A 16168-nucleotide genomic window follows, 5' to 3' on the forward strand; every position below is an offset into this window, starting at 1 on the left:
TTTTGTGATTCCAGCACTACTTCCGATGAGAGAATTAGTGTAACAATAACTCGTGAGCAAAGACAATAGTTTGTTTTCTTTTTTAATGAGCGTTCAGTGGGCAAGGGAGACACAATTGGTGTGGAGAGAGGTGTTCCGTGTACTTTGTTACAGTGGAGTGGCAAAGTAACTCGTTACAAATATGAACAATTTTGTAAGCAATCATTCATTCTTTCTCTTTCTCTCTCTAGAACCGGATGTGTCGATTTGGAGGCATACCACCGCACTGTTGGGTGAAGAAAAGAAAAAAAATATATATGCAACGCTGAATTGCTATTGCCTTTGCTTTTGCCTCTCCAACTCTGTGTCTCTGTTGTATAATAAACTTATCGCGTGAATCGCAAAGAAGAACCAATTTTCAAGTACACGCCATGCTCGCTAGAAGCAATAATGTCTTCTTCTACTTTTTCACTTGGTTTCTCTCCCTTTCTCGATGTGGAATCCCCCCTCTCCTCTCTCGCTCTCTCGTCTCTTTTTCTCAATGTACCGCATGTGTACATTGAATCCTTTTTACTTTGCTGCTGTTTCTTAAATACATTTATACTCGATTCTTCATCATAGCGAGTGAAATTATCGGTTTTTTTCTTGAAATTATGTTTACGACTCTAATTAAAAAGTTTTTCTGGGCTTTATTGAGTTCCTGTCTTTTTCTGACTCTGGTGAAGAGTTCAGAACAATTTTTTTTTCTATTGACGTTTTAGAAAAATAATTGTGTTTTGAAGAAATATTTTTATTTTAATAAATATGTTTTGAATAAGTATTTATATTTAAATAAATATTTTCTCTCTTTTGTTGAGAAAAATATTATAATATTTCAATCTGAAAAAATTTAATTATATTGCATAGAATTTTATAAAAAATTTTTGAAAATAATTCAAGCACCCAGAAGCACCTGCGATTGAAATTAATAAAATTCATACAAGAAAAAACGTAAAGAAAATTCAAAATAATTGTTATAATTTCCAAAGGAAGAAGACCAATCATCCCATTAGCAAGATGAAATCAGAAATTGTGCATTTCCCCATTTTTTTTTACGCGAAATTAGTACGATTGTTATCAACGACTTCTTTAAGACAATAAGACCTCGATATGGCGTTTCACCATATCGACATGTTGAATCCTAAAAAGAAAAAAAGGAAGAGAACAATGGCATATCTGTCGATCTTTACAACTTGGCGAAAAAAAAACTGATCTCGCTAAATTACAAAGAACCACCCACACCCACGTGAGAACTCAACCAACCACAAACATTTACACAAAAAAAAACCATACCAACATCCCTCCTCTCTCTCTCTCTTAAAAACACCAGTATTCCGGATTTTCTTTTTTCGCCGTTTCATTTGCATAATGATAATGCATTTACATAATCACAATGATAAACGCCGGGGCGATTCGAGTACAAAGTCGATATACACATAAAATTCGCAACATACACGCATCTGAAAAAGAAAAAAGAAGAAAAACCGTTCAAAAAATCTCTCAAGCAAAAAAGAAACATTTTTGTAAATTTGAAACAGAATCAAAATTTTTTATAAAGTGGAGGATAATTTTTTTTTCTTTTTGAGGAATATAATATATCGAAGAAGTTAATACATATCCGTGTGTATACAGTTTGAGTGTAAAAGGTCGCTGTATATACACATATATGGGGAACGAAATAGCCGGCAATTTGCAGTTTTACGAGTTATTTCACAATGGCTGCAAAGTATATAGTTCTACAACAGTATTGCTTGGTTCAGAAGACCGCGTGCGCACACGAAGGAGAATTATATACATCCATACGTATATATATATATATATATATTTACGTGTATGGATATATTACATTGTTGTTGGTACAGGAGCGGAGGAAAGAACTTTGCTTTTGCTCTCGCATCCAAATAACAATTTTATTCGGGATTACCTTCTCTGCCCTGATGGACCAAAGGTGCATCAAGTCCTGGGACCCTATTTTCAAGACAATAACCAACTGACTATAAAACTGTCTGAGGTGAATATACCTTTTTTTTCGAGTTTTACCATTATCTCAGCATCTTTCTCTCTCTATCACTCTTTTTCTCTTTTTTCATCTCTCTCTCCCTGTCTAGACTGCGAATATCGGCCATCACGATAATCCGCGAATGCCAATCGAATCAATGCTTTTGGTCCCAAAAAAAAGAGGAATTTATAATTGGGACCACAGAAGAATAGCCATTTTATAAGACGAAAGAATCTCTTTTTCAGCATCCACCCTCCAAAAAGAAATAAATCTGTTCACTATATTCTCTAAAATCATAAGCAAGAATTAAATTATTTTCAATATTATTTTAATAAATATCGAAAGAATTCAATTATTTACAAAATATAAATTTAATTAAATTCCGCAATGAAAGAATTAATTTCTTTTAAAGAAATTTTAATACTTCGGAGAAATTTAATTACTTTTATAAATAATAAAATTTTTTACTCGACTTTTTTTTGGAGGAATTTAATTATTTTCCTCATAAGTTTAATAAAATTTCTCAAATGAATTTAATTTCTTTTCATTTTAATATAATCTCTAAAAAGAATTTAATTATTTTTAAAACTTATGTAATACAATTCTTCGAAAAAATTCAATTCTTTTCATAAATAATAAAAATTTTCCTCGAATTTTACGCAGAAATTCAATTATTTTTACAAATATAGTAAAATTATTGGCAAGAAAAAAATTTAATTATTGTAACAAATAGTAAAAATTCACAAAATAATTCAATTATTTTCTAAATTTTCATAAAATTCTTCATAATATTCAATTACTTTCTTCGCTGGAATTCAATTATTATTAGAAATAGTAAAAATATTTTAAATTATTTTAACAAACAGTTAAATTCTTGTCAAGAATTGAATTATTTTCAATACAATTTTAATAAAATTCCTCGAAAGAATTGAATTATTTTCAAAAATAATAAAATTCTTCCGGGGAATTCAACTATTTTCAAAAATTTTGATAAAATTCTTTGCAAGAATTCAATTATTTTTACAAAAAAGTCAATTTCTTCCCAAGAATTCAATTATTTTTTACTAAAAAATAACCTTCGTAGCAAGAATTCGATTATTTTAACAAATATAGTAAAATTCAACGATGTAATTCAATTTTTTTTCTTAAATTTCACGAAAGAATTCAATTATTTTCTAAATTTAATAAAATTCTTCGCAAAATTCAATTTATTTCATAAATAGGAAAAATCTTCGCGAGAATTCAATTATTCTTCGAAATACAAAAAAAATATGCACAAAAATTTAATTATTCTCGACAGAATTCAATTATTTTCTAAAATTTTAATAAAATCCATCAAAACAATTCAGTTATTTTCAAAAATTTTAATGAAATTCTGCGCAAGAATTCAAATATTTTCATAAATAATAAAATTCTTCACAAAAATTAAATTATTTTAAGATTCTCAAAAGAGTTCTATTATTTTAATTATATTAATTAGTTCAGTTATATTAATTCAATTATTGTTTTGATTTTTTAATATAATTCCTCGTAGAAAATCAATTATTTTCATAAATAATAAAATTTTGCGCAGAATTTCAATTAATTTCAATACAATTTTAATAAAATTTCTCAATATTTATTTATCCAAGGCCGCTTTTTAATTATTTATAATCTTTAAGTTCTAAACGTTCAATTAAACGAAAATTCTTTATTTCTTCTTCAAAATAAATTTTAATGACAATAATTTTTCTTGTCTATCAAAAAAATTAATTTTTAACAAATCTAATTATAAAATTTAAGATTTTAATGAACGAAATTTATTTTCTATTCGAATGTTTCATAAAAATTTCTACATAAAAAAGATTAAACATTTTTTTTTCGTTTTTTAAATAAAAATGTATTACTGCATTAAATAGCGGCTTGGACAGATGATTATTTTTTCGAAAAACTCCTTCATCTCTATAAAAAAAAAAGAAAATTCCAATTAGAAACCAACAATAAAAACACTTACAACTAATTTTCCTTCTACTAATTAACTAATTAATAATCAACAGGAAAAACACAATTTTTGAATTTCAATCTTCCAGTGCTAAATTTCGAAAAAATATTATAGAGCAAAACTTGTAAATTTTTTGAAAAAAGAGAAGAAAAGAGAAAAATTTAAAGATGAGAAAAATGTGAAAAAATAATAAAAACCAAACAAAATCCATCCGGAAATTTTTTCTTGTGGTGAAAAATTCCTCTCCACAGAAATAAAGAAATTTCGCATCAAATTAAGGACCCCCACAACAAATTAGGATAATTCCAAACATGAAATTATTTTGCACCACCAAAAAAATCCCAATTACCATGATGGTACCGTTGTAAATTTTCTAAACTCTTAATTCCATCAACAGCCATATAGTTAAACTTCTAAAGAAGAAAACTCCCTAAGTAGCCAATTTGCTTGTCAACAATTTCCACAGAACACCATTAATTCTAACCAAGGGAAGACAAAAATCAATCATTAACTTAACTCATCTCGATACACGAGAATTACCCTTTAACATTATCGACTAAAATACTTATTATACCAAGAAGATTAAAATTAAAAAAGATAAAAATTAAAATCTCCTATTTGTACATATGTACATGACATATTCAATGATCGTGCGAACAAGTTTATAAAAGAAAGTGTCGAAAAAAGGAACACACAGAGAAAAACGGAAGGTTTTAAGAGAAAATAATAATAATAATAATAATAATGATAATAAAGAGGGGAGTTTAACGCGAAGAAGAGAAGAAAACTATACCACCAAGAAGAAAGATTAAAGACCCTGTGTGTAAGTACGCCCCCACGGAATGATGGATGCGATCCGAGAGACGCGAGTACCCCTCTCTCGAGTAGGTGGAGCTTTACATTTTCATATTCCTCTCCTTCTTTCACTCATCTCAAAATATTAGCATCTTTTTTTTCTGCATACATATATATATGCACACACTTGAAGCAAATTCGCGTCAAACCATCTTCTTCTCAGATCGATCTCTTTCGAAACACGATACAATAATTCATCATCTTGCAATTTGCACCCAAGGCAAAGAAAGAGAGAGAGAAAAAATCTTCAAAATTACTTTTCATTTTTCAAAATATATTCAAATTCTCTAAATTTCAGCGAAAATAAAATTCTTTTAAAGAATTCAATTATTTTCCAAAAAAATTATAATAAAAACACTTCGCAGAAATTCAATTTTTTTCATAAATAATAAAATTCTTCACAGGAATTCAAGAATTTTTAAGAATTTTATTCAATTCCTCGAAACAATTTAATTACTTTTCAAAAATAATTCAATTGTTTATTAAAATTAAATATTTTTCAATCTAATTTTATAAAAATTTCTAGGAAAAATTAAATTAAGAATTTTAAAATTCTAATAAACTTCTTGGCGAAAATCCAATTGTTTCAAAACAATATAAATTAAAATCCTCGAAAGAATTTAATTAATTATTTTCAAAAATTGTAATAAAATTCTGCGCAGGAATTTTATTATTATCATAAAAAATCAAATCCTTTACAAAATAATCAATTTAATTTTGTAAAAATTTCTATAAAGAACTTAATTAATTTTAAAAATTCGAATAAACTTTCTTAGCGAAAATTTAATTATTTCAAAATAATATAAATTAAACACCTCGAAGGAATTTCATTATTTTCAAAAATTGTAATAAAATTATTCGCAAAAATTCAATAATTATTCTCATAAATAATCAAATTCTTTACAAAAATTTTATTACTTTCAATTTTTCAAAAATCTCGATAAAATTCTTTATAAGAATTAAATTATTTTTATTAAAATTTCAATTATATTATTCACAAAAATTCAATTCATTTTAAAAAATTTAATAAAATTCTTCAAAATGGTAATTCAATTTTTTTTAAATAATTCAATTCAATTCCTCGAAACAATTCAATTACTTTTCAAAAATAATTCAATTCTTTATTAAAATTAAATATTTTTCAATCTAATCTTGTAAAAATTTCTAGGAAGAATTCAATTAAAATCTAAAAAATTCTAATAAACTTCTTGGCAAAAATTCAGTTATTTCAAAACAATATAAATTAAATTCCTCGAAAGAATTTAATAATGTTCAAAAATTGTAATAAAATACTTCGCAGGAATTCAAATTATTCTCATAAATAATAAAATTCTTCAAAAAATTAAATTACTTTCAATTTTTCAAAAGAATACAATTTTTTTTTAAATTTTTAATAAAATTCTTCGAAGGAATACAATTATTTTCAAAAATTTCGATAACATTCTTTAGATTAAAGCAAAAATAATCTTTAATAAAATTACTGGAAAGAATTAAATTTTTTTTTGTTGAAAATTTTATTAAAATTCTTCGCAAAAATTCGATTATTTTCAAAAATTCTAACAAAGTTCTTGCAAAAACTCAATTATTTTAATAAAATTTAAATTAAATTCCTCAAAAGAAGTCAATTTGTTGTTTTTAAAAATTCGGAGAAATTTATTTATGTAAATTCAATTATTTTCATTACAATTTGAATTAAATTCTTCGAGTGAATGTAACTGTTTTTTTTTAAATTTTAATAGAATTCTTGGAAATAATTTAATTATTTTTGAAAATATTAATAAATTTCTTAGCAGGAATTATATAATTTTCTAAAATTTTGATGTAATTCTTGGCAAGAATTTAATTATTTTCATAAATAATAAAATTCTTTGCAGAAATTTGAGTATTTTCAGTTTAATTTTAATTAAATTTGTCAAATGACTCAATTTTTAGTCATTTGAAATTTTTGAATTTTCAATTTTTTTTAAAAGTGTATCGAAAATAATTGAAATCTTTTAAATTGCAAAATTTTTCGAAAATAATTGAAATCTTCTAAATTTCAAAATTTTGGAAAATAATTGAAATCTTCTAAATGTCAAATTTCGAAAAATAATTGAAATCTTCTAAATTTCAAAATTTTTGAAAATAATTCAATTCTTTCGTAGAATTTTATTAAAAATTGTTTAAAAAATAATTGAATTCATCCGAGAAATTTTATTAAAATTGAATTGAAAATAATTGAATTTCTGCGAATACTTTTATTATTTAGAAAAATAATTTAATTATTGTCAAGAATTTATAAGTATTTTTGAAAATATTTGAACTGCTTCAAAGACCTTGTATTAAAAGTATTAAAAATAATTTAATTCTTTTCAAGGATTTTAAGTACAATTGTAATGAAAATAATTATATTCTTATAAAGCTTTTTATATAAATTTTTTTTTAAAAATTGAATCGGGCTGAAAAATTGTATTAAAAATCTTAGAATTGAAAATTCAAAAATTATATAATTCTTTTAAACACTTAAGTTACTTTCAAAAAGATGAATAAAAATCTATGTTATAATTAAAGATAGAAACTTGTAATTTAGTGAAAAAGAAGAAATTGTGACTCAGCACTAAATAACAAAAAATTGTGATTCAGTAAATAATGAAAAAATTGTGATTCAGTAAATAATGAAAAAATTGTGATTCAGTATAAAACGAAATAATTATGATTCAGTAAAAAACAAAAAAATTATAGTTCAGTAAATAACGAAAAAATTGCGATTCAATGAAAAAATTTTGATTCAGTGAAAAGCAAAAAATTCGCGATCATTGCCATTTTGTATAAATTAAATCCCTGGCGGTAAATTTTTCATTAAAAGTGTTGCGCAGCGAGATATTCAGGTCGTTCATTTAATGAAGACTATATAACCTTTACGGTTATACGCGACACACGAAGCTTTTGCGGGTTTTAATGTCTCACAATATGGCGGTAAACAATCTAAATGGTAATCCAATACCACACCCTCTTTGTAAAAACCAAAAAAAGAAAATAAAATAAAAAACTTTTATATATATATACAACACCGACGGTCAGTTTCTCATCCGACGAAACTTTCAATGTGCAGAAGAGATGTTTAAATGATGACAAAAAGCGTTAACAAGGCGCGCCTGCAACCCTCTCATTTCTTATTTTCTTTCGCACCAGAGGCACCCTCTCTTTCCTTTTGAGTTCGTCGCATCAGACATTAAGATGGTCCCGTAATTATCTCACGTTGGTGTGCAAAAAAATAATAATTAGCTTTCCAACAGTCGTTGCATTAATTACAGACCATAACATAACATTCGGCGCACTAATAATTATAAAAATCTTTCGTTTCTTTTTTTTCAATAATTATCACACGCCCACGACACGTTTTTCAAAATATCAAAAATTATTTATTCACATTCTTAATTTTTTTTCAAATTAAAATTATACTTATCAGTTATCGTATATAATTGTGAATAAATGCGAAAAAAAATGTAATTTGCATGTCTAATGAATTTTTAATCTAAAAAACGATAAAATTGTAATATACAAAAAAAAATTTTAATGTCTAATGAAAGATTTTAATATTCAAAAATATTTCAACCTTCGAGACAAAATGAAGAGAATAAATAATTAAAATTTTACGTGTAAGAATTAATTTCCAATTATCAAGAAAATTTCGTATATGTACGAATTTGATTGATTAAATGATTAATAATTAATTAAATTTTGTTTTTGTTTAATTAAAATTTGTTTTTGTTATCAAGTTTTTCTTGTAAATTGAAAGAATAAAAAAAAAGTGTAATACGAGCCGTGGGCAATTGGGCAAAGGTGTGTATAAAGTTACTTGCCTGACGCACCTGTTTGAACTGCTCCTCGAAGCTCCAGCTGGTTTGTTGTTGATGTGAATTTCCTTGTGAATTATTTTGCGAATGATTACTACTCTCACGTTCACGTGTTGTTTCAATTCCATTACGAGCGCTACTTTGTGACGATTCACTTGAATGTGAACTTGCCGAGGATGTCATTGCATTACCGCCACCGCCGCCGCCACCACCGTCGCCACTGCCTCCACCCCCAGGCAGCGAATGACTATTTTGACTATGATGATGCGGTGGTAAAAATGCCGGTGGCATTGGAAACGAAAATGGTAAACTGAAATTGCCATTTCCGCAAACCGCTTGCAGTGCCTCGAGGCCTTTTTGATTGCTCAACGTTTCCAGATCATTCTTTAAATGCAAAACATAAAAAAAGTCTATCAATTTATTGAATTCGATAATTTTTGCTGATGGTTAATTAATTAATTAATTAATTAACTAATTAACCATTCTATCTACTATTTTATAATTCACTATTTCACAATAATAGTTCAGTAACATAATTTTGATATAAAATTACAATAATATTATAAACAGCGTTGCCACGCTTTTTAAATTTGAATTAGTAAAAATGCTTACTAACTTAAATTGGTAACTGACTTTTTGCTTCTGAATTAGTAAATTTTTACTAATAAATTTGTAGAAATTACTATTCAGTAGTAAAATTTATTGCTTTTGAATTAGAAAATTTTAATAATATATTAGTAGAAAAATTTGTAAAAATTACTATTCAGTAGTAAAATTAACTGTTTTTGAATTAGTAAATTTTACTAATATATTAGTAGAAAAATTTGTAGAAATTACTATTCAGTAATAAAATTTACTCTTTTTGAATTAGTAAATTTTACTAATAAATTAGTAGAAAAATTTACAAGTAAAATTTACTAATTCCAAAACAAAAAGTCAGTCATTAAATCAAATTTCGAGAGAAAATATTTGTTTTCGTTTTTCCTTGACTTTTCATTTTCCAAAAGTTTTGAATACTTAAGTGAACGAAATTTTTTTCTATTTAAATATTTTTAAAAATTACTCTACAAAGAAGAAAAACAATTTAAATTAAACATTTACTTACTTAAGAATTAATTTTTTTAATATACAAAATAATTTTTTTTTTCTATAGAAAAATACAAAGTAAAAGAAGTAAAAAGATGTCGACGTTCATTTAAACCTTCGAAACTTAAGGAACATGACTTTTTCCGCTGATTTCTAGACAAAATTTTTTACTTTTTTACTTTGATATTTTGATAATTTATAAAAATTGGCGCTGTAACTTCTCAAAAATTATTTTAAAAATTCCAAATTTCAATTTAATTATTTTCTAGAATTTTTAACAGACATTCTTTTCAAAATGAAATATTGTTGATTATTTTTAAGGAAGTCTTCTAAGAATTCAATTATTCAAAGAAAAAATGAAAATTCGAGTAAGATTTTTTTAAATCCACTTGTTTATAATTCAATTTTATAAAATTCTTTTACAAGAATTCAATTACATTCTAAACAATTTCAATTAAATTCGGCAAAAGAATTGAATTATTTTATTTTCAAAACTTTTGATAACATTTTTTTAAAAATTCAATTTTTTTAAAACTTTAATACAATTTTTCCGAGAAATTCATTTATTTTCATAAATAATACAATTCTTTTGCCGAATTAAATTGAAATTGTATTGAAAGTAATTGAATTTTTATAAAGAATTTTATCAAAATTTTGTAAAATAATTGAACTCTTATAAAGAATTCTATCAAAATTTATGAAAATAATTGAATTCTTATAAAGAATTTTTTAAAAATTTATGAAAATAATTGAATTCTTATAAAGAATTTTATTAAAATTTTTGAAATTAATTTAATTAATTAAAGAATTTTAATAAAATTTTTGAAATTGATTGAATTCCTCTGAAAAATTTTATAATTAATTTAATAATTTAATGTCTACGAAGAATATTATTCGATTTTTTAGAAAAATAATTGAAATCTCTTGAGAAATATAATTAAAGTTTAAAAAAACGGAATTCTTTCGAAAAATGTTATTTTAATTTAAAAAGAATTCAGTTATTTTCAATGCAGTCATAATAATATTTCTCAAAAAATAAAATTGCTTAAAAATTTTTTTTATAAAATTCTTTAAAAGAATTCAAATCTTTTTAAAGTAAAATAAAATTTTTCGAAGGAATTCAATTTTTTTCAACTTTAATGAAATTTCTGAAAAGAATTCAATTATTTTGACAAAAAAATTTAATAAAATTCTTTGCAGAAATTCAATTATTTTCAAAAATAATAAAATTCTTCGCAGGAATTCAATTATTTTTAAAAATTCCAATACAATTCATTAATAATTATTGTTCTTTTAATTATACAAGTCGATAGAATTCAATTATTTTTTAAAAATACATATTAAAATTCTTGGAAAAATGTAAATTGAAAAATGAAAGTTCACCTAAAAAATTTCAGAAATCCACTTGTTTACAATATTTAATTTTATGTAATTTCAATCATTCGAAAATTTGTCAATTAAATATATATTAATAAATTCAATTAAAAAAAAATTGAATAAAAATTTAAAGAATCTCTTTTCTTGGTAATTTTTAGCTAAAATTAAAATTTAAATGCAACTTTACTAAAAGTGGAAATAGATGCCCTTTAAAATTCAAATACTTATAAAAAATTGTAAACATAACTCTTAATAAAGTTAAATTATTTTGATAATTATTAAGTAAAATTATCCGCCAAATCATTTTTAAGTAATAATTGTAGGAGAGTTCTTCAAGAATTAAATTGTTTTAAAAAAATAAAATTTAAGTGTAATTTCAAGTAATTTATTTATTAAGTTTAATTATTGTCAAAAATAGAAAGAACTTTAAGTTTTTGTATTAAAATTCGTAGAGATTTCAAAGCTTATAAGTTAAACAAAAAATAAAAATTTCGAGAAGAATCAAATATTTTTAATATTTTCCGAGACTGCTGGACACGAAAATTCAAAATTTCGTTACGATTTCTGGAAAATTAATATATTTTAATTTTTCACTATTTTATGATAAAATTCCCTGACATTTTTGCCTGATTTTCCTGAAAAATTTTACTTTCCCTGAATATCCTGACTTGTGGCAACTTTGTGATAATATTATTTATAAATATGACGCTCTCGTTAATAAAAAAGAAATCTACTTTTTATCTGAAGAAACTATTTACCAATCACTAACTACAAAGACAATTAAGAAGAACGTACCTCCATTTTTAATTTCGCCAAAAAATGTGGATGATGAGAATTCATGAGATTATTTAAATGAGCTATTGGCGTTGGTGTACTGACAGGAATCGAACCAACTTCCTGTGAAGAATGATTATTACCCTGAAGGGGCTGTTGTGGTAGTTCCTCGCCACTTTCCTCATCCTGGAGATCTGGATCTGATAAATCTTCCTCCTGATGCGACTGAAAATAGAAAAAAAAAAACAAAAATTAATACATCTTTTATCAAATTTATTTTACAAGATGCAAATATTCAAAAAAAGTATACAATTATTTCTTCTGCTTCAAAGTACGTTTCAAAAAACGATTAAAAGTCTATATGAGAACGACGGCCATTTTACAAAATTTATAGGTCGCTCGATAGGCGATATCAATTCTCGAGTATAATTGTGTGGAAGGAGGACAGATATCAAGACATTAAACATTAATTAGGAAAATGGCGGCTGGTTTATAACTTCCGAGATAGTCGGACGCGTTATCAAAATGCATTATTATACGAATACACATCCGTAATATAGCATAATAAAAAAATAAAAAAAAAAAAATTGCGCCGCGCATTATAATAATAAAAAGGACATAACCTTGCAATTCAAAAACGGAAACGCATTATTTTCGTCTCGTGAAATAAAGGAAAAAAAAAATTCAAATATAGGTATTATTATAACAATGCAATTATTTATTATTATTTTTCCATCGCATAGAGACCGCAAAAGAAAAATTGTATTCACCTTGCGCAAAAAATCGCGATCAGCCACAAATTAAGTTAGCACATAAAAATTATTCTGCGATAACAAAATTTACATTTTTATTTTTATAAAATATAAATATATATATGTTCGCCATTAATATTCAACCTTAACATAGTATTTCACTTTTTCATTAATAATAATTAGCGTTTACTTTTTTCATATCTAATTTATTCATATTTAATAACTATTTTCTTTTAAAGAAATAAAAAAAGTTAAAAATGTAACTTTAAAGAAATTTGAACATAAAAATTTGAGATTTCAAAAAAAAGGAAAAGAAATAAAAGGAAAAAAAAATTTCTTGTAGATACATAAGTTTATAAAGAAAAGTTGTGCATGAATTTTTGAGTGACAAAAATAAAGTTGTAAAAATTTCTATTTCTCACGCTCTTGTATTATAATTGAGCTATATCTAATGTTGGTCGATATGGCAGTTCCTGCAGAAATTACATCGTGAGACTGTCCGCTCACCTTTTACTGATAAAAACGGTTAATGTGTCCTGTCATCCTTTCCTTTTTATTTTAAATTCTCCATTTTTTTTATGACATCGCCCGCATATTTATCATCCATTAATTCCCATAATCAAGCGTTTCCGTCAAAAAACGTTTTTTCGCACGCATACACATAGCAAATTGTTGATAATTTATTATTCTCTTGATTATTAATTCCGTACATGAAAATTTTTATTAGATTAACTAATTAGTTTTACTTTAATTTTCCACAAGAAAAATCTATTTATTTACGTTTACAGGCCTCGCACTCATTCTACTAAAAACTATACTATTTACTACTTTTTTCACGATTTGCTACTATTTCGATACTTTTTTTTTATTTCTTACACTAAAAGCTATACTTTTTTCCATGTTTGAGAATTTACACTATACTTGAAATTTGTTAACAGTTGAAATAAAAAAATTATTAAAAAAAATTTTAATAAATTTATTGGAAAATATTCAAAAAATTTTAATAAAATTTTTTCAAACAAATCAATTATTTTTACAAATTTTTCGTAATTCAATGATTTTTAAGATCTATTTTAATAAAAAATTTCCCAAAAGAATTTAATTAATTTAAAAAATTTTAATGAATTTCTTCGAAAAAATTCAATTATCTTCACGGATAATAAAATTCTTCGAAGGAATTCAAATATTTTCAGAAATATTTATAAAATTCTTCGCAAGAATTCAATTATTTAAAAAAAAAATAATAAACTTTCAAGAATTCAATTATTTTTATAAAAAATAAAATTCTTTTCAGGAATTCAATTATTTTTATAAATATTAAAACTCATCGCAGGATTTCAATTATTTTTAATACAATTATTTTAAATAAATTCCGCCAAAAATGCAACTATTCTTAAAAATTTTAATAAAATTCATTGAAAGAATTCAATTATTGTTTAAAATAATTTAATGAAATTCTTTATAATAATTAAATTGTTTTCAATATAATTTTAATAATAATTTTTTGAAAGAATTCAATTATTTTCATAAATAATACACAATTTTCAGAGAACTTAAATTACTTAAAACACAATTTTCATAAATTTTTTTGAAAACAATCAATTTTTTAAATAGATTTTTATAAAATTCTTCGCAAGAATTCAATTATTTTTATAAATAATAAAATTTTTCTCAGGAATTTAATTATTTTTATAAACAATAAAATTTTTTTCAGGAATTCAATTATTTTTTTAAATTTTAATAATAATCGTTGCAAAAATTCAATTATTTTCATAAATAATAAAATTCTTCTCAGGAATTCAATTATTTTTATAGATATTAAAACACATCGCAGGATTTCACTTATTTTTAATAAAATTTTAAATGAATTCCACGAAAAATGCAACTAATTTTAAAAATGTTAATAAAATTCTTTGAAAGAATTCAATTATTTTAAAAAATTTTAATGAAATTCTTTATAATAATTGAATTGTTTTCAATATAATTTTATTAACATTTTTCGATAGAATTCAATTATTTTCATAAATAATATACAATTTTTATAAAATTTTTTGAAAAAAAGTTATTTCTCTAAATACATTTTTATAAAATTCTTCGCAAGAATTCAATTATTTTAAAAACTTTATTAAATTTCGGTGACAAAAATTCAATTATTTTCATAAATAATGATTTATTTCTGAATAATTATTTTTAATATAATTTAAAATTAATTCCGCAAAAAAAGCAATTATTCTTAAAAATTTGAATAAAATTCTTCGAAAAAATTCAATTATTTTTAACAATTTGATATAATTTGTATCTTAGAGTGTAATAATTATTTTCAATTCATTTTTAATCATATTTTTTATAGAATTAAATTATTTTCATAAAATTTTTTGAAAAAAATCATTTCTTTAAATAGATTTTTATAAAATTCTTCGCTAGAATTCAATTATTTTAATAACTTTATTAAAGTTCGGTGACAAAAATTCAATTACTTTCATAAATAATGATTTATTTATAAAAAATTATTTTTATATAATTTTAAATTAATTCCGCTAAATACGCAATTATTTTTAAAAATTTGCATAAAATTCTTCATAAAAATTCAATTATTTGTAACAATTTGATTTAATTTGCTTCTTAGAGTGTAATAATTATTTTCAATTCATTTTTAATCACGTAAAAATTTAATTACTTTAAAAAATGTCGATAAATTTCTTTATAGGAATTCAAATTTAAGAAATATTCAATTATTCAATAAATTATTTATTTTTGTATTTAAATAATTTTATTCTCTTAGAATTTTCTAATAAGAATTGATTTAGAATTGAATAAAATAAAATGATTAAAGTTTTGAATAATTATTAATTATTATTATTTATTATTTATAAATTTCAACAAAAAAAAAAAAATGATTAAATTTTGAAAAAATTACAAAAAAATTACTTTTCTAATTTTTAGAAATAGTTCAATTTCAAAAATGCGTTACATTGAAGTCATTTAAAATATTTTAATTCTAGTAGACAAAATAAATAGGTATTTAAATATTTTTTTGAAAAAATTATTCTATTTTTGAATGTAATTAAAAAATTATAAAAATTGAGTCGTCAAGTTCAAGTTTTCGATAAGTACTAAAAAACTAACTTTTTTAAGCTACTTTTTAAAAATTAATAATCGAGTACAAACCCTGCGTTTATTAAAATTTCTAATGTCATTTAACAAGAAGAAGAAGAAAAAGAAGAAGAAGAAATTTTTTCCATTGTCCAAAATTCGGTAATGTAAAAAAAGTTTTCGTCACACAGACACTTGAGAGTGAATTTTTCTTCATTTCAATATAATTATACGGCTAAATATCGGGTGGCAAACAACATCCGGACTAACTATTGTTCTCGAGGGTGTCAGACGAATATGTAGGTGTCTAGATTGAATTCAAGAATAAGAAAAAAAAAAGAAGAAATATAAACAGAGACAAAAAAGAAACAAAAAAAAAATAACTTAAAATTGACAG

At 23.4% G+C, this 16168-nt stretch overlaps 1 protein-coding gene across 5 annotated transcripts in view; it reads right to left on the reverse strand.

The window, feature by feature from the left end:
• Positions 1–16168, reverse strand: part of LOC122507208 (protein dead ringer-like) — a 225923-nt gene that overhangs the window by 127378 nt on the left and 82377 nt on the right. For 3 of the 5 annotated variants that reach the window (XM_043619816.1, XM_043619814.1, XM_043619812.1), the window contains exons 2-3: positions 11948–12151; positions 8696–9073 (exon numbers count right to left, since the gene is read on the reverse strand). In XM_043619816.1, the coding sequence (XP_043475751.1) occupies positions 8696–9073; positions 11948–12151 (582 nt within the window). The remainder of the gene's footprint in view (positions 1–8695; positions 9074–11947; positions 12152–16168) is intronic. The other 2 variants (XM_043619815.1, XM_043619813.1) reach the window with 1 other exon arrangement.

Source organism: Leptopilina heterotoma, unplaced genomic scaffold (assembly GCF_015476425.1).
Source record: "Leptopilina heterotoma isolate Lh14 unplaced genomic scaffold, ASM1547642v1 Lhet_45, whole genome shotgun sequence".
NCBI lineage: Eukaryota > Metazoa > Arthropoda > Insecta > Hymenoptera > Figitidae > Leptopilina > Leptopilina heterotoma.